The sequence below is a fragment of the Theropithecus gelada genome, chromosome 20 (genome assembly GCF_003255815.1).
Source record: "Theropithecus gelada isolate Dixy chromosome 20, Tgel_1.0, whole genome shotgun sequence".
Lineage (NCBI taxonomy): Eukaryota > Metazoa > Chordata > Mammalia > Primates > Cercopithecidae > Theropithecus > Theropithecus gelada.
Window position 1 is genome coordinate 71671935 of NC_037688.1, and position 21054 is coordinate 71692988.

The 21054-nt window shown below is 47.3% G+C and overlaps 1 protein-coding gene across 2 annotated transcripts in view; it reads right to left on the minus strand.

The window, feature by feature from the left end:
* CLEC16A (C-type lectin domain containing 16A) overlaps window positions 1-21054 on the minus strand; it is a 239410-nt gene that overhangs the window by 129500 nt on the left and 88856 nt on the right. For both annotated transcript variants that reach the window (XM_025370574.1, XM_025370575.1), the window contains exons 13-17: window positions 15447-15569; window positions 12953-13062; window positions 11257-11301; window positions 7999-8049; window positions 3764-3892 (exon numbers count right to left, since the gene is read on the minus strand). In XM_025370574.1, the coding sequence (XP_025226359.1) occupies window positions 3764-3892; window positions 7999-8049; window positions 11257-11301; window positions 12953-13062; window positions 15447-15569 (458 nt within the window). The remainder of the gene's footprint in view (window positions 1-3763; window positions 3893-7998; window positions 8050-11256; window positions 11302-12952; window positions 13063-15446; window positions 15570-21054) is intronic.

Genomic DNA, 21054 nt, shown 5'->3' on the forward strand with positions numbered 1-21054 from the left:
CCGGACGTGTGCTGTTCCCTGTTTGGAAAGTGCCTCCTTTATCACTTTAACCTTCCTGGCTCCTCCTCATCCCCCAGGTTTCAGCTCAGATCACCTCTGCAGAGCAGCTCTTCGGATCACTCTATCTGCAGGAGGACCGCTCCTCAGCCCCTGGGTACGGCATGCTATTTCTTTCCTCCAGAGCTCTGACTGTGGGTGGGTACCAAACCTGCTATTCTCTTACTTGCTAATAAATTTTACCTCTCTAGGTAAAAAGAGCAGTCCAGAAGGCAGGGGCGTGTGCTCGCTCATTTCTTCACTCCCCAGGCTAACACAGTATTTGGCACATAGCAAGAATCTAGCAGCTCTTTGATGAATCTATGAATATTTAGGAGTGATTTGCCAGTAAGAATTGTTTGAACTTCCTTGACAAATCCTTAAGGAAAATAAAGGGTGGAGTTTCTGAAAAGGATCAGCCTCCTTTAAAAAGTCTACTTGGTGGAAAAAAAAAAAAGAAAGAAAACCTTTGAATCCAAAGGGGTAGCTTGGAATGTTCTTTGGATACAAGCAAAAAACTTGAAACGAACCACATAAGCCCTCAATTGCTTGCTAAACCATGTAACTTCCTTTAGCTCAAATTCAAAGCACATTGGTGTGTTCTGATTTCTGAAGTAGGCTTGAGGAGCTAAGCTTCTGGATGATTCCAGATGGCTCCCTTGCAACAGGAACCGTAGTGAGACGAGTGGCCAAAGCTACCCTTCAGAAAGAAATTCTTAAAGTCACAAAGGAAGCTTTTCTAAAGTGGATGCCTTGGCTTTGAGGTAGCCTGGCCTCTTTTATATCATTCTGCTACCCAGGGACCCTGGGAGGACTTAAGAGTTGTTTTTGGAAACTGGTCAGACAGGCAAAGAGCCTCTAGGGAAGCTGAGATATCCCAGGTCTCTGTGCTTCAGCTAGCCACTTGGGCTGTGCATCCTGTCCAGGACAAGGGAGGTGGGCAGCACAGCCCTGGGAACCTGCAACTATGTGACATGTGAGGGGCAAAAAGACTATCATCAAGACCTGCCATTGGCTTGCTGCTGAGTCCTCACAATAACTCTGGAAAGGCAGGCACATTTTACCTGACAGATGAAGAGACAGTAGCTCAGAGTAGACAGGAAGTAACCTCCCTTCCACCACATGCCTGACAAACTCGCCCCTGCATTTCTCCCATCTCTCGCTTGTGTATCAGGACCATCTGCCCCAGCCCAGCAGGGCATAAGGTCATGAAACAGTGTTAAGAGGTGACAGCCAAGGCTCTCAAGGGGCTCCAAGGCCCCCGTGATCTGGCTCCTGCCAGCACCCCCAGCCTCATCACATCCCACTGTGGGCTCCAGCTGCAATCACTGCCGTGGAAGTGCCAGAATGTGTCACCTGTCTCTGGGCCTGTGCCTCCCTATCTGGTGCCTGTCCCACTTCCTGCTCCAGGTGAGATTAGTGACCTGATCTAATGCTGCTTGAATAACGGCCTGAGCCACATGGTCTGCCACTGTCTCTTCCCACTTTGCCCTCCAGGCTCTCATTCCTTCAGGACTGGGGCTGTTTTTGATGTCCCAGTGTCCTGAGCAGAGCTAGCAGATCTGAAGAAGGCAGTGTGGGAAGCAGCAGGTCAGAATGCCTAAGAGTCTAGGTTCTGGGGGCCACATTGCCTGGGCTGACTTGTGGCTCAGCTACTCACTAGCTGGGTGACCTTGAGCAAATCAGTGGACCTCTCCATGCATCAATTCCTTCCTCCGTGGGCAGGACGTGGTGGTTCATGCCTGTAATCCCAGCACTCTGAGAGGCCGAGATGGGTGGATCGCTTGAGTTCAGGAGTTCAAGACCAGCCTTGGCAACATGGCAAAACCCCACCTCTACAAAAAATACAAAAATTAGGTGAGTGTGGTGGCACACACCTGTAATCCCAACGACCCAGGAGGCTGAGGTAGGAGGACCTCTTGAACCCAGGGGGCAGAGTGTGCTGCAGTGAGCCAAGATGGCACCACTGCACTCCAACCTGGGTGACAGAGCATGACCCTGTCTCAAAAAAAAAAAAAAAAAAAAAAATTCTTCCTCTGTAAAATGGGGATAATAATAGTGCCAATCTCCTAGGATGGTTATAGAATTTAATGAGGAAATTCACCTAAAGAACGGATTTGAATTGATCTACTTCATAACAGAGGCTATATGTTCACAGAAGTAGTAAGAAAAATCCTGATGAACTGTGAACCAAAAGAAGGTAGAGTATGGGTCGGGTGTGGTGGTACATGTCTGTAATTCCAGCACTTTGGGAGGCCAAGGCAGGAGGATGGCTTGAAGCCAGGAGTTCAAGACTAGCTTGGGTAACTTAGCAAGACTTCATCTCTATAAAACATTTGAAAATTAGCTAGGTGTGGTAGCTTATGCATGCAGTTCCAGCTACTGACGCTGAGGTGGGAGGATGGCTGGAGACCAGGAGTTCGAGGCTGCAGTGAGCTATGATAGCATCACTGCACTCTAGGCTGGATCACAGCTCACTGCAGCCTCAAAAAAAAAAAAAAAAAAGAAAGAAAAAGAAAAAAAGAAAGGCAAAGTGGAATCCAGAGCAGCAGCAGTGCTCAGCGTTCACTCCTCTGGACAGGAGGGATCTCCCAGGCGGGGCCTTCTTGGCACAGGATGCTGTAGCCCCGGCTGGGGGTGAGCATGTCAGCATCACGAAGCAACACATACACATCTGTCAGAACCGGTCCTCCAGTGAAAGCTGACGCCAGGACGTCCAGTGCAAACGCTGCCACCCACAAACAGAATCGTGCGCCTGGCTGGGAGCACATGGAAGGAAGACGTCAGCGGCCCGGACGGGTGGGTCCTGCGGTGAGGTTTGTGGGTTTGGTCAGACAGTTGGAAATGTGGATTGACTCAAGACACATGGGTCCCACTTCCTCTGCACCCCCAGGCCTCCGAGGTAGAATCACCAGCTGCGGGGAGGAAGGTTCAGACTCCTCGTGTCTGAGGTGCAAATGACAGGTCATTCCTGCTTTGCAAAATCCAAAAGTGAAACACCTCTGTCACACACGAATAAACTCAGACGATACAGGCTGACAGGGGGAGCTGCGTGCAATGAATTCCTCTAAACTATCCACAAATATTCATGTCTCCAGGGAATGATTTTCTAGGGAAAAGGTGATGGTGCTTTCTAAGAAAGAAACTCTGATCTTACCCGGGAGATAAAATACCATGAACACCCTTGTGGAGACTGCTTCCTAGAGCGCCTGCTTCGGAAAAAAAGGGCTGATAACGGAAGCACACGCTGCAGCTGGTTCTGAGAACTAATCTTTTCACGCATATCTCTCCTGCAGGCTGGCGAGATTCACATTCCATTTGACTGTGGCCCAAGAGCAGGTAGATGCCTTAACATTGCACTGTCTCTGAGGGTCCTGAGACCGCTGAGCTAAGATTTCACACCAACCTCACCCTCCACGGTTCACAGAAACCTGGCCCCACTGGCTTCCACTCCTGAGCTCAGGGCTTGAGTCTGTCTGCACTGGTGAAGGCTACCTCTCTGCAGCCAACATTGGGTGCCAGATCCAACGGAATGCCAAACCCCACTTTCCAAAGGGCAACATGCTTTGGAAAGTCATGCCTGGGGGCAAGTGTGAACTCTCTATCTGCGTCTAAGCTGTGGTGAGGGCAAGCTCTTGACTTTGGCAAAGAAGCCCTTTCCTCCCTGGTCTGGGAGTGGTTCTGGAGAACAGTGGCCCAGGAGATGACAGGTCCTGTGCTCACTCACCCGCCGGGTCTTCTCCACATCGCCACACGGCAGCCGCTTCACAAAATCAATGCCTGTCAGCGGTGTGCCTGTTGGGGGCAGCAGGATGGAGGCATCCATCATGAGATATTCCACGTTCATGGGCTTCATCTAGAAGAGACATTACAGGAAACCTCAAAGCACGCCCCTTACTTGGGAGGAAGAAGAGGCCTGGGAAGGTTACACAGGCCTCTCCCCTTTACCTGCATTTAGTAAATGTAAATGAGTGATCTAAACCCTGGATTTAGATTGAAGTAAAGCACAGAGGCAGCCAGATAAGGGAGCAATATGCCTTTTGGTTTTCTAAACTGGTGATTTTTCCTTTAATTGAAACAGCAGCTCAGACTCTTGAGAAGCTGCATCCTTGCTGCGAAAAGCTCGTTCCTCCTCACATTCCCTCTCCACCTCAGCAGGGACAGGGATTCTCAGCAGGAGGCCAGGTATGCTTTACCCCTGTGGGTGCAAGCCCGTCTGCCACCTGCCTTCTCCTCTCTGTCCTTCCAGTGATGGTAACAGCTGTGCGATGGCAGCTTCTGTTTAACGAGAGCTGATTCCGCGGCACGCTGTGACCTAAAGGCTTTTGAGGAGCTGCTTCCCACTTTGCTGATGGGGGAACAGAGTCTCAGAGAAGCAGAAAAATGGATCCAAGGTCACTCAGCTGGTGGGTGGCAGAACCAAGACATGAGCCCAGGCCTGTCTTGCTCCAGGGCCTCTGTGATTCTCACCCTAGCACCAACGTTTCCCCTTCCTTCCTTGTCCCCTTCACATCTTACCTGGGATAATATAACATAATCATTTTTGGAGCATCTACTAACTACCAGGCACGTGCTGGGGTCATCTCCTGCTGGACGGCAGGTGCTGGTGGCTCATCATGAAAGGGACACTGAGCTCAGAGGAGGAAAGGCACATGCCCACGGCCACTGGGCCAGAGCTGACTGCCTCTTTCCACACCACCTCTGCGAAGCCTTCTTTGATGACTAAGACACAGGGTGACATCCCCTACCTGCCACCTCTCCCAGATCTCTGCTGCATCAGTAGTAGTAATCAATGCACACGTGTTGCTCAACACTAACACTTCATTTCCCTGGCTTCACAGAGGAAGGAGAAGCTTTCTGCAGAATTCATTTTACTCTTTCAAACATCACAAACTTTCCTTGTGTCTTCTCTTTTCAGAAAGTGGGCTTCAAACATACCACTTTCTCCCTCCTGCTAGGTAAAGCTGACTACACAGGGCAGGGATGTAGTGACGGCCCAGCGGCCCAGATACCTGGTGCTATGGTTTGAACGCATCCCCAAAAGTTCATGTATTGGAAACTTAATCCCCAGTGTGACAGTGCTGAGAGGTAGGGCCTAACAAGCTGGGACTAGGTCTCATGAATGGAGTAAGGTCATTATTGCAGGTGTGGCTCCATGATGGTGACAGTGAGTTTGTTTTAAGATCGAGTTCTGTTCTCTCTTTCTCTGTGTCTTGCCCTTCCACCTTCCACCATGGGATGATGTGGCAAGAAGGCCCATCTGCCTTCCACCATGGGTAATGTGGCAAGAAGGCCCTCGTCAAATACTGGCACCTTGATATTGGACTTCCCAGCCTCCAGAACTGTAAGAAATTTCTTTTCTTTATAAATTAGTCTGTGGTATTCTGTTATAGCTGCAGAAAACAGACTGAGACACCTGGTGAACAGGCCACGGGGCCAAGGAGCCACTTGGTGCATGCTGCTTGCCTTTTTCTTTTGGACACTTTGAGTACTTTCCTCCAGAAGCCCGAGCTCCACCACTCCAAATCCTCTATCCCAGCAGGGGTGGCAGCTCCAATCCCCTCTACTCCTGCTGCCCCCTACAACCTTCCCAATGAACCCCTCAAGCCTGCTGGGGGCAGAGCTAGGCCATCACTTCACTGAACCTTTTGCATTAAACCAGAGGCAGTAAGGGAAATGAAGGGTCACAAGTCATGGCCTGACTTTGGTACAGCGGCTGGCCTCCGAGGGCCTGTCCCTACCCCCTTCCACTCAGAAGCTGCATTCCTGAAGGCTGAGGACTGATTTTCAGATACAGAGAGAGGGTGTAGCACCTTTGTATTTCTCTGGAATGCCAGGCATTGTATAGGACACACAATACATGCTTGATTAAAACAAACAATCAATCAAACAAATAAAACCTCGGAAGTTCCCCATGGTGGGAGGGGGAGAAAGCATTTGTTGTGTATGGACCCATGAGCATTTGTTGTTGTGTATGGACCCATGAGGCCTCTTGTTGGCTATTTCATATACAGCCTGGGCAGCTCCGAGGTAGGGATCCCCCACCTTATGGATTAAAAAAAAAAAAAATCGCCAGGCGAGGTGGCTCACACCTGTAATCCCAGCACTTTGGGAGGTCGAGGCGGAGGGATCACGAGGTCAGGGGTTCGAGACCAGCCTGGCCAACATGGTGAAATCCCGTCTACTAAAAATACAAAAATTAGTTGGGCATGGTAGTGGGCGCCTGTAATCCCAGCTACTTGGGAGGCTGAGGCAGGAGAATTGCTTGAACCCAGGAGGCGGAGGTTGCAGGGAGCTGAGATCCGCTACTGCACTCCAGCCTGGGTGACAGAGCAAGACTCTGTCTCAAAAAAAGAAAAAGAAAAACAAAAAAAAATCAGAATTTAAGCAATGCACTCAAGGCTGCATTGTCAAAAACAGACACTGAGCAGGGGTTTAAGAGCCCAAGCTCTCCCACATGGTTAAGTGCCATAGGAGCCTGACATTTCCAAACAGGAAACCAAACTGTAAGGAATGACATTGCAGGGGGATGTCTCAGCGGTAAGAGGAAATGGCAAACGACAAATGAATCCCTTCCACTCTAAGGAATGGTCTGAAGGGTGGAAGACTGAGTCACTCTTGAAGGGGCTGGGAGGGGCTGTGGATGCACAGCCCACGGACACCTTTCCCTTGAAAAGGCTCCATGGAGGCCTCAGACATACAGTGACAAAGGACGTGGTGAGGGCCCGGCTGTCCAGATTCCCGGGGAACAGGCTGTGAAGCCAAGGAGCCAATTACTGCACGCTGCCTTTTTCTTTTTGACACTTAAAACACTTAGATTTATTATAAACTTCCCAAATCACACACGCTTTGGTGGGTAATATTCACAAGAAGGATCATTTATCATGTACTTAATGGAGTACCTAGCCAAGGGCAGGTGCCGGGATACAAAGACAAATGCACAAAGCAGCGAAAGCTGGGATCTTCTGAACCTATGGCTTCCTGTGATTCTGCCTGCCGGAGGAGGAAGGAATCCCGTGTGCTGGCACTGCAGACTGGAGGAAGAGCTGCATGCTGGAACATTCCAGGAGAGCAGCAAACAGAGAGGCAGGGATATAATACATGGAGGACAGGGGATGCGGGGGTGGGCTGCCCTCTTCCGGAAGCCTGGCTCCGCCACTCACCGGCCGGGCAGACTTGGGTACATCACTAGAGCTCTCTGACTCAGTTTCCTCATTGGCAAGTGATATGGTTTGGCTCTGTGTCCCCACCCAAATCTCCCCCTGAATGGTGAGACACGTGGGAATCCCCATGTGTCAAGGGCGGAACCATGTGGCGGTAACTGAATCATGGCGACAGTTTTCCTTATACAGTTCTCATGATAGTGAGTGAGTTCTCATGAGATCTGATGGTTTTCTAAGTGTCTGGCATTTTTTCTCCTTGCATTCATTCTCTCTCCTGTCACCCTGTGAAGAGGTGCCTTCCACCATGATCGTAAGTTTCCTGAGGCCTCCCCAGCAATGTGGAACTGTAAGTCAATTAAACCTCTTTTCTTTATAAATTACCCAGTCTTGGGTATTTCCGCATAACAGTATGAGAAAAGACTAATTCAGCAAGAAAGGGACAATGGCAGTAGCTATTACCGTTGGTTGGTGTGAGGATGAAGAGTTATAATCTGTACAGCATGCTATATACATCCAGCACAGAGTAAGTCCACAAAAAAATGATACTGCCCCCCAAATTACTATTCATAGCAGATAATCGTCCTGACTCATTGGATACCTCCCATCTTAGAGGGAATGAACATAATCTGAAATTAACAGTGCTGGGGATCACAAGACACCACTCTAAATCTGCTTCCCCATCAATCTGCTATTTGGTCAGAAAGCCCTAAGTCAAAAAACCCTGTCTGGGACGGGCAGGGTGAGCTTGGCAGGGACACAGGCGTACACCAGCCCAAGTGTCTCCCAGTCCCTCACTTACTGTCATGCTCCTGTACTCATCTTCAAACATGTCCAAAAAAATGTCTTCTCCCTAAAAAGAAAGGAAAGGAGGGAAGAGGAGATTATTCATATTTTTTTCCATAAACAACAGAGTATTATAAACTCTAGTTTGTGGCTTTAGAGGCCATCTGTTTCTCATTAGTGAGTTCTCGTAAATCACCAGGAAGTAAAATGCACACGTGAACACAAACACACATGCTCAAATGACAGACCAAATATCAAATTGCACTACTCAAAATTTTCTCCTTCCTAAGTATATGGAGTTAGGATTCTTCTGTCAAAGCAGTTAATTAAAAAACAACAACAAAAATACTACTATGTAGGATTAAAATATAGAAAAGACTAATATTTCAAGTGTTTAACATCATCTATTTATCAAGAATGGTTGGAGAAATGGACAATCCCGTTTAAGTTACCGTATTAAAGATACGAGGCTCCACACCTCTGGGAGGAGGAGTATAATTAAATAAATTTAACATTACAATTACATGGCTTGTTCCATTTGTTTTTGAGGAGTGCTTTCGGGGTTATGTCATTCCTCAGGGTCATGACTGCCTGGAAGCGCCCCTTCAGAACAGCATGGTGGGCATAAACTTGGCTCTGAGACACATAACCAAATCCAGTTTTACACCTCTTGCCTCCTTGTTCCACTGCAAGAATGGCATGTCTGTCTGGGGTACTGTGAAGACGAAATGAGTTAATGCACATGAAATGCAAGGAAGCACAGAGCCTGTCACTCAGTTGGGGCTGGGTCAGTGTGAGCACTCACTGTCATGATACTCTCTACTGGACAATAAGCCTTAGAACTGCTGCATCTCTCTCACAAGTTCTGAACGAGACACACACACACACACACCTCCCCCCCACACTTGGGGTGGGAAAGGGAATAGATCCTTTTTCGTTTTTTTCAGTTGTCAGAACTACAACTAAATTTGAATATTCTTGTGTGATATAACTATCAACACCAGAAAGGACAATTCCTGAAAACATCTAAAAGCTGCTGAGAAATTATACTTAGGGTATAATAAATATTATGGGATAAAAGTAAGAAAAATCTGGGTTGGGAGAAGGGATCCAGAAATTAAACAAAGCTCTCCTTTTGTTAATAAAGAATAACCCTCTGGGAAAATGCCTACCTATATATCTTTCTGTTTGTGCAATCCAAAAGCTTTCCAAGGGACATAAACTTAGGGCAGTTATACTGGAAAGAGGTTCAAAGATGACTAATGCAACCCTGAGGTTTCTGCTTTCTTGTGGGCTTTGCTAGTGGGGGTGTATCCTCACTTGGAGGCCAAGCGTGGTTTCGGATGTTCTAAGGGGAAAGTGGGATTTCCTCCTCAGTGTGTAGGGGCCCACCACGGTGCCACCCTTGTCTGGGTATGTCCACTGCTGCAGTTGGATGGGGTCATCCGAGCCTGGCAAGGCTGATCTCCAAATTATGTAACCTCATTTTATCTCAACAAACACTGGCAATAATGTAGTGGCTTAAAACGATTCCTGCAAAGAAACAGCAGCTTAAAGAGGGCTCAAAAAACGAAACTACAGGGGACAGCAAGGAAATGGCAGTGTTGCCATCTTCCCCCTGTAAGAGGATTTTCAGCAGCCACGTGCAGAGACCTGATCCGGAGGCCAGCAAACTAGAAAATGACTATTTGACCCATGGATTAATCCACCATGGCTGACGAGTGATGAGCCTTGCCTGAAAGACACATGAGGCTGGCAAGGCCTGAGTGTTTCTGCTCCCTGCCGCGCCCCCCAAATTTGTATGTTTAAATTCGAATTCCCAAGGTAATGGGATTAGTAGGTACGGCCTTTGGGAGGTGATGACGTCATCCAGGAAGATGGTGCCATTTATGAGAAAGTGAGCCTTCACTAGATACTGAATCTGCCTTGATCTTGGACTTCCCAGCCTCCAAAACTGACAGAAATAAAAATCTTTTTTTTTGAGGACTCTTGCTCTGTCACCCAGGCTGGAGTGCAGTGGCGTGATCTCAGCTCACTGCAAGCTCCGTCTCCCGGGTTCATGCCATTCTCCCACCTCAGCCTCCAGAGGAGCTGGGACTACAGGCATCCGTCACTATGCTAGGCTAATTTTTTTTGTATTTTTCAGTAGAGACAGAGTTTCACCATATTAGCCAAAATGGTCTCAATCTCCTGACCTCATGATCTGCCTGCCTTGGCCTCCCGAAGTCCTGGGATTGATTACAGGCGTGAGCCACTGTGCCCAGCCCAGAAGTAAATTTCTATTGTTTATAAGCTACCCAGTTTATGGTGTTTTAGCATCCCGAATGGACTAAAATCAAATGCTTAAAAGCTAAAACAAAACCATGGCAATTAGAATTTTTTTTTTTTTTGAAATGGAGTTTTCACTCTTGTTGCCCAGGATGGAGGGCAATGGCGCTATCTTGGCTCACAGCAATCTCTGCCTCCCGGGTTCAAGCAATTCTCCTGCCTCAGCCTCCCAAGTACCTGGGATTACAGGCATATGCCACCATGCCTGATTAATTTTGTATTTTTAGTAGAGACGAGGTTTCTCCATGTTGGCCAGGCTGGTCTCGAACTCCCGACCTCAGGTGATCCACCCGCCTTGGCCTCCAAAAGTGCTGGGATTACAGGCATAAGCCACCATGCCTGGCTGCAATTAGATATTTATAAAACCATCTGGAACCTGAAGACAAAGCTCTGCAAATTTTTCAGATACTGAAAGTCACTGTGGCACTTTACAAAACCTCAATAAACTTAATAAAGGTTTAGAAGCCTCTATAAGGTTTCTTAGTACATATGTATAAAAATAATATACATGTATATAGTTCATAAATTCATAGGTAATTCATAAGTAATTTTATATATGTAAGCATATGTAACTCACGAACATAAGCACATCATATATATATAATTTACTTATGTGTGTTTATATGTATGTAGTTCATAATTTACATATAATTATTCCCAAACAACCAAATCCATGTGTTACTGAGAAACAAACTGTCATATACTGGGGCTGAGTCCTCAAAAATTTTACTGATAAGACAGCATGGGCAGAAAAAAGTTTAGGTATTGCTGCTCTAGGGACTATGAAATTGAGCATTTTTATTCAGTAATTATAGGCATAAAAAATAACTGAAGACATATAACGTTTATCTGCATAGAACCAGACACCACTTCTGCTGCTTCTACAAGACACTCCTGCTTCTACAAGACACACCATGCTGCTGTCCATCTGTGCTCTGCCAATTACCTTATAAAAATGTCGTACAAGGTGAACACTTTCTTCTCTCGCACCCTGTTAAAAGACAAGGAAGGTGTGAAGGAGGCAGGTCTCATCTAGGCGAGCAAGTCAGGCAAACTACAAATTCTAAAACATGAGTACGTATAAAACGGATCTGGACTAATAACCTTAATGCATAAAATGTTTTCTTTTGTTTTTTTTTTTCCTTTTGTTGAGATGAAGTCTCACTCTGTTGCCCAGGCTGGAGTGCAGTGGCATGATCCTGGCTCAGTGCAATCTCCGCCTCCCAGGTTCAAGCGATTCTCCTGCCTCAACCTCCTGAGTAGCTGGGATTACAGGTGCCTGCCACCACGCCTGGCTAATTTTTGTATTTTTAGTAGAGATGGGGTTTCACCACATTGGCTAGGCTGGTCTCTAACTCCTGACCTCAGGTGATCTGCCCGCCTCGGCTTCCCAAAGTGCCGGGACTAGAGGCATGAGCTACCATGCCTGGCCTATAAAATAGTTCTTAATGAGAGAGAGAGGAAAGGAGACAGAGCTCAAAACGAAAATGCGAAAGGATAGGTAATTTGATTGTAATGACATGAGAAGCTGTTAATATACAGTTAATCAGGGGAAAACGGTTACAAATATGGCCATTATGACTCCTTTTTTATTTTACTTTTTCAATACAGTCTCAAACTGTGGCCCAGACTGGAGTGCGGTGGTACAATCATACTCACTGCAGTGTCAAAATCCTGGGTTCAAGCAATCTCCCAGCCTCAGCCACCTGAGTAGCTGGGGCTACAGGCATGTCCTGGCTAACTGTTTTTGTTTTTGTAGAGACAGGGTCTCACTTATGTCCAAGCTAGTCTCAAATTCTTGGTCTCGAGTGATCCTCTCATCTCAGCTTTCCAAAATGTTGGAATTACATGCATGAGCCACTGCACCTAGCCCGACTACATTTGTATAAGACAAAAAGTTCATTTATAAGGGGGGGGGTGTGTGTGTGTGTATACAAACATATACATACTTATAAATGAATTTTCATTTACATATACATAAATAGATGTTTCATTTACATATATTCACATGTTTACATATTTATATATTATATATGTAAATATATACATAGTGTATATTTACATATTGCATATGTAAATATATTCCTTTACGTAATTATTTGCTTATATAATACTTAAATATATTTACATATTATAATATGTGTGTGTGTGTCTACATAGACACAGCCAAAGTGTCAACTACAGTTGTTACTTTTACCTCTTTGTACTTCCTAAATTTTCTAAAATAAACATAGAAAATAAGAGGAGGTACCATAAACGCTACTGAAAATTTAATGTATATTTTAAGCACAAAAACCATAATCAATGTGTGTATATGTGTTAGTGTGTTTGTATGTGCTTAAAACTTTTGTAACACCAAAGAAAAAATTCAGAAATCCTGAGGACAAATACAGAACCAAATAAGTGCAGCAGGAACCACTAAAACTCAATTAAGTGGACTCTTCAGCAAGTCTCAGCCGAAAGGAAGTCCCTGCTGAATAAGTAGGTTGGAGTGGGGTCTCAAGAGAGCAGCCCCTGCTGCTTCTAGCTGGTGACCGATGACACCGCAGGCCAGGGCTCCTATCTGGATGCCAGCACCTTCCCTTCCATCCTCCTGTCCCTCTCCCTTGGCCCACAGGAAGGAGGAGGGGAGAGGGCGTCACCTCCAGGCAGGCCAGGTGCACGTCCTTCATGATGCAGCCGGCACTCGTCAGGACTTGCTGCTTCAGAAGTAGGCAGCTCAGCTCCAGCGTCGCCAGCCGGATCTTCCCATCTGCAGAGCAAACCAGGGTGAGCCTTGCACACCCAGGGAGCGGCGCCCTTAAGCCCAAGGCTCCTGCCTACCCACGTTGAGGTTAGCAGGTCAGATGATAGACCAACTGCTCATGGCTCCCAACATCCAGTGGGGACACAGAGGGAACCCCCCATGCCAAAGCCATTCCCAATCAGTTAGAATTCAATGTTCTCCATCAAAACTACCTACACCAAATACTTCCCTGAAGTCCCTTTACTGGCAGGGTGCAGGAAAAAGAGGGTGACAAAACACTGTTGAGGCCTAGAGAGTGGCCCTGCACTCCCACTTTCCTTTAGAGAGCCGCCAGTCCCACTCTGGGTCATGTGATTTGGGTGGAGCTGGTCCTCCTTTCCCCTTCCAGGGTTGGGCACATCACCCAGCCAGTAGGGGTGCTCTACATTCCCTTGGTCCCAGTGACTAGGTAAGAACCAGGCAAGGGAGCCAGTCAGAGCCAGTAAGGCTCAACCTCACAATTTGCTAGAACTGCTGGGTAAGAGAAATTCTCCTTGTTCTGGGTTGAGCAGAGGACCGTGGTGAGGCCCTGAGGGGCACAAGCATTATAACCTACATCAGCCAACTCTTCACCCTTGCCAGCATTTTTAATATTTGTAAAGTATTCTGCAAATATCACTTCGAGATCTCTCTTCCAACTAGACTGCTCAAATCTAAGTGTCTCCCATAGAGTAAGTCTAGTGTCTCAGTGGAGAAAGGGCTAGCTGGAGGGGCTGACATTTAACTCATCAACCCAGAAGGTGGCAGAGGCCAAAGGTAGAAAAATACTGTTTGAGCCCCTGGATCCAGCTTTGCCTGAAGCCAGGCCTCAGCAGACTTTATAACCCAACACAACTTTGTCTGTCTGTATTGTTTAAGCCAGAGTGAGTCGGGTTTCTGTCAAGTGCAACAGAGCTCTAACACAGCTTACTTATTATGCTATTACTTACTTACTACCGTGAGCCAGGCACAGTGCCGAGCACTTTATATAGCTCCTCAAGGAATCTGTATGAAAACTGATTGCAATGAGTGCTCGAAAGACTGAGGCTTAGGAAAGGGAAGGGACTTGTCCACGGTCTCATCGCTGGGCAGTGGTAGACTGCAGGTGCTCAGAATGCCAAAACCCACGTCTGGCATCTCTCCTAGAAGCATCTGTAACTGACTGAATGAAGGACAACTGCTCTTATGCAAACTCCTCTGTGGGTCTTTCAAGCTTATTTCTGGGGAAAGGTCCCACTGTGGAGAGGAGGAGGTCTTCAGGCTATGCCTCTAAGGCCTTGGAAACATCAGAGACCACAATAGGTCACTGGGAAAAAACTAAAGGCAGATACACCCCTCTGCCCACCTCCCTGCCTGTCCCTTTGTTAATGCCTTGTAAGTCAGGTGAAAATAGGTGAGAAAAGGGGCTCTGCCTAAAAAGTGAAAAAGTAGGCCTGGCGCGGCAGCTCATGCCTGTAATCCCTAGTACCTTGGGAGGCCAAGGTGGATGGATCACCAGGTCAAGAGTTCGAGACCAGTCTGGCCAACATAGTGAAACCCCGTCTCAAATAAAAATACAAAAAATTAGCTGGGTGTGGTGGTATGCACCCGTAATCCCAGCTACTCGGGAGGCTGAGGCAGGAGAATCCCATAAACCTGGGACGCGGACGTTGTGGTGAGCCGAGATCACGCCATTACACTCCAGCCCAGGTGACCATGCGAGACTCCATCTCAAAAAAAAAAAAGAAAAGAAAAGAGAAAAAGCACTATCACGAAAAAAAGGTCTTCTCAAACATGATACATGCCCCAGGGGCAACCAAGGAGAAGGCTGGGTGGTCTCAGCTCCATCGGCTCTCCTGGCCCGTCCCTACCCAGCCCCAGCACTAGTGTAACCTCTCTTCAGCTGCCTCCTCCAACTGAGTTTTCCTCCAAACGCATTCTCACTCCTACCTGTTCCCATACCTACCCACAACTGCTGCTGGTAACAAAACTCTGTCTCCTACTCTACTGGCCCCTTAAACCTTCGAACCTTCTCCCCTCACTCCACTCTCAGCCTAGTTCTTCCTCATAATATCACCTTGGGCCACCCAGAGATTCGGGGGGTGACAAACATTGATAATCTCAGCAAAGGGAGGCAGGGTGTGGAAGGAGAATAAAGATGGTTAGCAAGTGGCAGGGGGTGGCATGGCAAAAGGAGACCCAGAGCTAAAGACACAGTTCCAGCAGGCAGGAGGGCTGGCCCAGGATGCAGGGGTTGAGAGGCCGAGGGAGAGGCTGGGATGGACCCAGATTCTCAGAAGGCTCAGGCCTAGCACCCAGGGCTCAGGCTTCCAGTGGGGCCTGCTCCCCATGACTGCGTGGCCCTGTGGACAGACAACACCCCAAGTGGGCACCTGGCTGGGCAGCGTTGTTCATGATCCTGATGAGTCTTTCAGCCAGCGGATGGTTGTAGGTGGTCTTCTCGACTGCATTTGGCACCGGGAGCTGGATTCGCTCTAATTTTTCAGGATCTATGCCTGGAACAGAGGAGAAGGATGTAAGCGGAGGCCTCCTGACTACGTGACCTCCTCATCCTGAAAGGCCCTGCAGAGTGGGGTTTCCTCAACTTCAGCCACATATGTTCCCTCTTGGTGATTTATTTTCCTTTTTCTTTTCTTTTTTTTTTCAGTTTTTAGTAGAGACAGGGTTTTGTCATGTTTCCCAGGCTGGACTTGAACTCCTGGGCTTCCCCAAGTGCTGGGCCTCCCAAAGTGCTGGGATTACCGGTGTGAGCCACCGTGCCTGTCCCCTCTTGGCACCTGCTGTCATGACTGGTTGCTGTCGGTGCCACAACTTATTGCAGAGCTCTCCATAAACTGAACTTAAATAAACGTATTAAAACATACATTTTCTGTCACTACTTATAAATAGGAAATCAGGATTGATGTAATAATTGCCAGTAATAATTTTTAAAAAATCAAAAAATGTTTTTACATTCTAGCCAATGACTGGTGACTGCCTATTCATGGTGGCCCAAGGCCTGATCTTTGTTAAAAAGGGAGGTTGGCAGGTACTTAATAGTGTTGGAGAGAAGCTAGCCCCAAATGGTGACATTCTCCCAGACACAGCAGAGGAAAGGGAAGGGAGTAGAAAAAGGGGTAACCGTCCCATAGCACAATTCACTGCCACTGTGTGCCAGGTCTGACGGCCACCTGAGGCCACTCCCGTATTAGGCACCTTCTACGCTTGGGGAAACCCAGGCCTAGAGAAAGAGAGACTATACCCGAAGGAAACTACAGTCATCCCCAACAATTGTGCCCTCAAGCTTTTAATGACAAGCTCAAAAGCTGGGCCCCACCCTCAACATGGGTAGGAGGAATCAAGTTCTGAGTCAGGTGAGGCAGAGGCCACCCCTGCCCCTGAGGGTGACATTAGCAGAAAGACACTAAGCTAAGCCTTTTCTTACAGAAAGGTGCACATACTAGGTTGGCACAAAAGTAATTGCGGTTTTTGCCATTAAAAGCAATTCAAAAACTGCAATTACTTTTGTGCCAACCTAATACAATGACACCAATAGAGCAGAGATCTATCATTAACAGGCAAGGGAATCACCTTTCCTCCAGTGAAAATTCAACAGTTCTTCCTGCCAAAACTAACAGCATTTAAAAGATAAAAGATGAGATGGGGGTGGGGAAGGTAAGTGGGAAAGGAAAGAGGGAACAGGCAGGTGTGTGACTTTGAGCCCTGTTATCATTTCTCCTAAAGAAGCACGCAGGACCTGCAGTGACAGAAGACCTGTTAGGGCTACTAGAACAGTTCCCGCCTGGGGTAAGAGGTCTTCAAACTCCTTATCTGCTCATCTGACATGGCTCTTGAAAAATACACTTGGAGAAACAAATATTTCGCTTGATCCAAGCTCAGCGAACTGAATGGATTATTTGTGCTTGGAACACGTCTTTTCCTGTTATTCTACAAAAGGGGGAAAGGTGGCACTTCTCGGAACTCTTGAAATACGGTCCCTTGAGTACCAGATGACGCTTCATTTAGAACCTTGACAAAATAGTGGAGGATAGCATTGAAGAGCTGATTGTCTGGATTCTAAGTAACTCCTGCACACACAGGTTGATGAAATAAGCCATAACAATATATCTTGCTTTTCTGAATTCCTTCCAGCTCCCAGAAAGAGGCTAAGTCATACCAAGGAGATGACCTGGGTGAGGGACGGCATAAAGGCTTGAGTTGGGTAGTAGTCTCTCTCATGCCCCAAAACGCCCCACAAATTTGGGTTTCCTCAAAAAATTTGATTGCAGTGAAAATTTAATTTGTGGATTCTGTATCCCATGTTAATGCTAAATGTGTAACCCTGAACGATTCTGGCTTATTGAATGGCAAGAGGAAAGTCAACTGAATCTTTTTGGCATTTGTTTTTTCCAGAGATGTTAACACTGTCATAACATCTCTCTACCCACTAATTTCTGGCCCTTTGAGAACTGCCAGTCAGTGGTTCTGAGGGTGGAGGTGGGGAATAAAAGCTCCTCTGCGTCCCAGGTGCATCGCCCAACTTTATAACCCACCAGCAATCACTCCACTTCAGCGAGGACAGCGGAAAGGGCCTGGCTTCTGGCTCCTTCTAGAATGGGGCTGTGGCCACAGAACCATGGAAAGAGGCAAACTAGGACCAGGCCTTGAATTTCCACAGAGAGGTCCATTTTTGTTTCTTTCCTATCATTGCCCCTCTGCCTTCTTAGAATTTGTGAACAATGAGGAAATCTGTGGCAAGCTCTTCACAGGAAGAAAAGCGTGTCAAGATGATCTTGACCTTTCTCAACTCTCCATGAAGGGAAGATTCCGGAGGATAGAAACACCTCTCTGCACCAGATTCCAAGTCTAGCCCTTTCCTTTCATGAGGAAGTTAAGGCCCAGAGTTGTTAAGCTGTTTCCCCAAGGCCACAGAGCAAGTCAGAGACACGGCTCAAACCACCTTCAGATGATCCCGAAGGTGGGCGGGGGCCAGATGGGAAAGGGTGGCAGCTCCCACTCAGCGAGCCCACCAGAAGCATGCAGGGTGCCCATCCTCTCAGGCTGACAACAGCCACCCCTCTATGTCCCTGGGTTCACTCTCTCCTAGGGGGTCAGCTGGGTACAGCAGGAATGAGAAGCCTAGCGGTGGAGTACGGGAGAAACTTTGTTTTGACACTTTACCTCTTTGAACCTCAGTTTCCTCACCTGTGAGGTGGGAATAATTATGGTAACTACCCGCCCCACAACTGCTATCAGGATCGAAAGAGAAAAAGCACCATCACAGACCAACAACTTTACCTCTCATTATTATGCACAAATGGGAATTTTTAGTTTGATCACTGCTTAATGCATGGATGAGAATTTTTAGTTTGAGCATGACCTGATGTGTTTCCTTATCATTTGTGTTATAAAAGGAAAGTTAGGCCAGGCACAATGGCTCACGTTTGTAATCCCAGCACTCTGGGAGGCCGAGGTGGGCAGATCACTTGAGGTCAGGAGTTTGAGACCAGCCTGGCCAATGTGGTGAAACCCCGTCTCTACTAAAAATACAAAAATTAGCTGGGTGTGGTGGCACATGCCTGTAGTACCAGCTACTCGGGAAGCTGAGAAACGAGAATTGCTTGAACCCAGGAGGTGGAGGTTGCAGTGGGCCGAGACTGCACCACTGCAGTCCAGTCTAAAATAAAAATAAAGGAAAATTAGAACAAAAGAACAAAAGGAAAAAACCTAACAAGAGCTAAATCAAGCTACAGACAGCCCAAAAGAGGCATGCTGAGCTGCTGGGGGCCCCTATCAGGGGACAAGCTGCTCAGGTTGGATCCTAAAGGATGAACAGGAGTTTGCCTTGAGCTGGACAGGGAGGGCCAGGACTTGCCAAACAAAGGTGGGACTGCAGGGAGTGGAGCACAGCCAGGGAGGTCAGGGCGGGGAAGAGCCGGGGAGTGGGGTGATGAGGTGGAGGATGGGGGAAGGGACAGGCAAGGCTTCGTGCCAGGATCCTGCAGGGTGATGCAGTGGAGGGGCCCAGGAGAGGCAGCTAGTGGGCCATGACATGATCTGGTTGTGTCCTGGCTGACTGGGGTGGTCCCATTCCCCTGGCTGCTCCAAGTGGTCTTCATGCTTCTGGCCCTTTCCCCCAAACTGACCTGCTACTGCCATGCAGTCCATGTGAGGTAGATTTTATCACCAGCCCTGGGAGGCAGAGAGCAGAGGTGATTCCACACAGCACACGGCAAAACTATACAACAGAAAACCCTCTGAACATCTCCCTTCTTTCCCCAAAGCTCCTTCTGGGCCAGGTGCCCCATTCTCTCTCCCAGCTGTTTTTCCCACCATGGCCTTTAAAATCCTCTCTGTGACTCTGAACTATCAAGTGTTTCCAAGGAGGCCTTATCATTTACCAAAATACTCAGTCAAAACAAACAACAACAAAATCCCCAGTCTCTCTCGGGAAGGACAAAGTGGAAGGAAGGAGGAGAGGATTCTGCTAAGACGACAAGATTGCCTTCACATGGTAAGCCCTGAAGAAATGGTGACCATCTGCCAGGCATATGAAGTGGAATGCTTCATTTCATCCTCATGACGTTCTGTGAAGTGGCTAATATTATTTCCATTTTATAGACGAGGAAGCTGAGGCTCAAAAAAGACACGAAGCTTGCCTGAGGTCATGCGGAGAGTGGAAAGCCCAGCCCTGAATGCAGCCACGTCACTCTTACCTCCATCCTCTCTGCCGTGTCCCATGATCCCTGCTGGTTAATGCGCTTTCTCTCCACCTGCCGAAGCTATGTGTGTCACGTGACTAGTGGGGTTCTTGGCACAAACACAACAGCCCATACATTTTTGCTGAATTAATTTTTTTTAAAGTTAAGTAGTTTTGATCAAATTTAGGACAGAAGATCAGACAAATCTCAAAATTAAAGGGAAATGTACATAAAATAGAAGCCACCATATGACAGCTGTGCAGAAAAGCCCAACCATCACCCACACACAAAACAGGCTAGAAAGAAATACGACACTGTCAGCAGCTGGTTATCTTAAGGTGGTATAATCAAAGGCAAGTGAAAAAGCAACTTATTCTCATTTTTGTTTTCCACAACAATCACTGCATGACCATCACTGTTCTTAGGATGGCATTTAATTTGTGGCAAACAAATTTGGTTTGGGTTTAAGCCTCCTGCCTGAAACAATCTGGTGGCTGATGGTTCTGAGTGGCTAAGGTCAATGTCAGAGGTAAGACGGCTCCTGTGTGCAAGGACATCTATACACACACACACACACACACTCTCTCACACACACACACTCATACACACACACACACACGCATACCCCATGGTTCTCAGTCACAGAAAGGCAGGTTTTGCTGCAAATCCAATAGCTTCTTTGCCAGTCATTTCCCTCTGACAGAAATAAACATTGTGGATAATATATGATCCTATTTGCTTCAACTCATAAGTGCCTTGTGACAGACAAATTCCAAAGAAATTCTGCTGCACTTCACGGGAGCACTAGCTCATTCTGGCTTCCAGCAGACCACATGTTCCTTGCCCCACCCACAGCCCTGCCTTAGGGGTCAGAGCCTGAGCTGCCCACCGAGTCAGAATGGGTGTCTCCTGTCCACAGGGTTGGAGGGCGGAACTCTCAACCAACTCATTCAAAGAATCCAAAACAGAAGGGAAGGGTGTGGCCCCACAGTGTAAGTAACTCTTACTAAGCTTCCCTCTCAGTTCTGATATCTGGATTCTTCCCCCTTAGTAGTAGCTCCCATTCAAGGTAGGGATGGAAAAGACCCAGACCAAAGATGCATAACAATAATTAGATAGATCTGGATAAAGAGACCATGAGAACAGCAGGTAAACAATGTTCAAACTTTTAAAAAATGTATTTTGACTACGCAACGTCTCCCTGGCTGCAGTCACACAAGTATTACCAGCTTTGGAAGACTATAGACCAAAGATTTCGAAAGCTAACCAGATGTTGGGCCAATTTCCAATGTACTTCCAG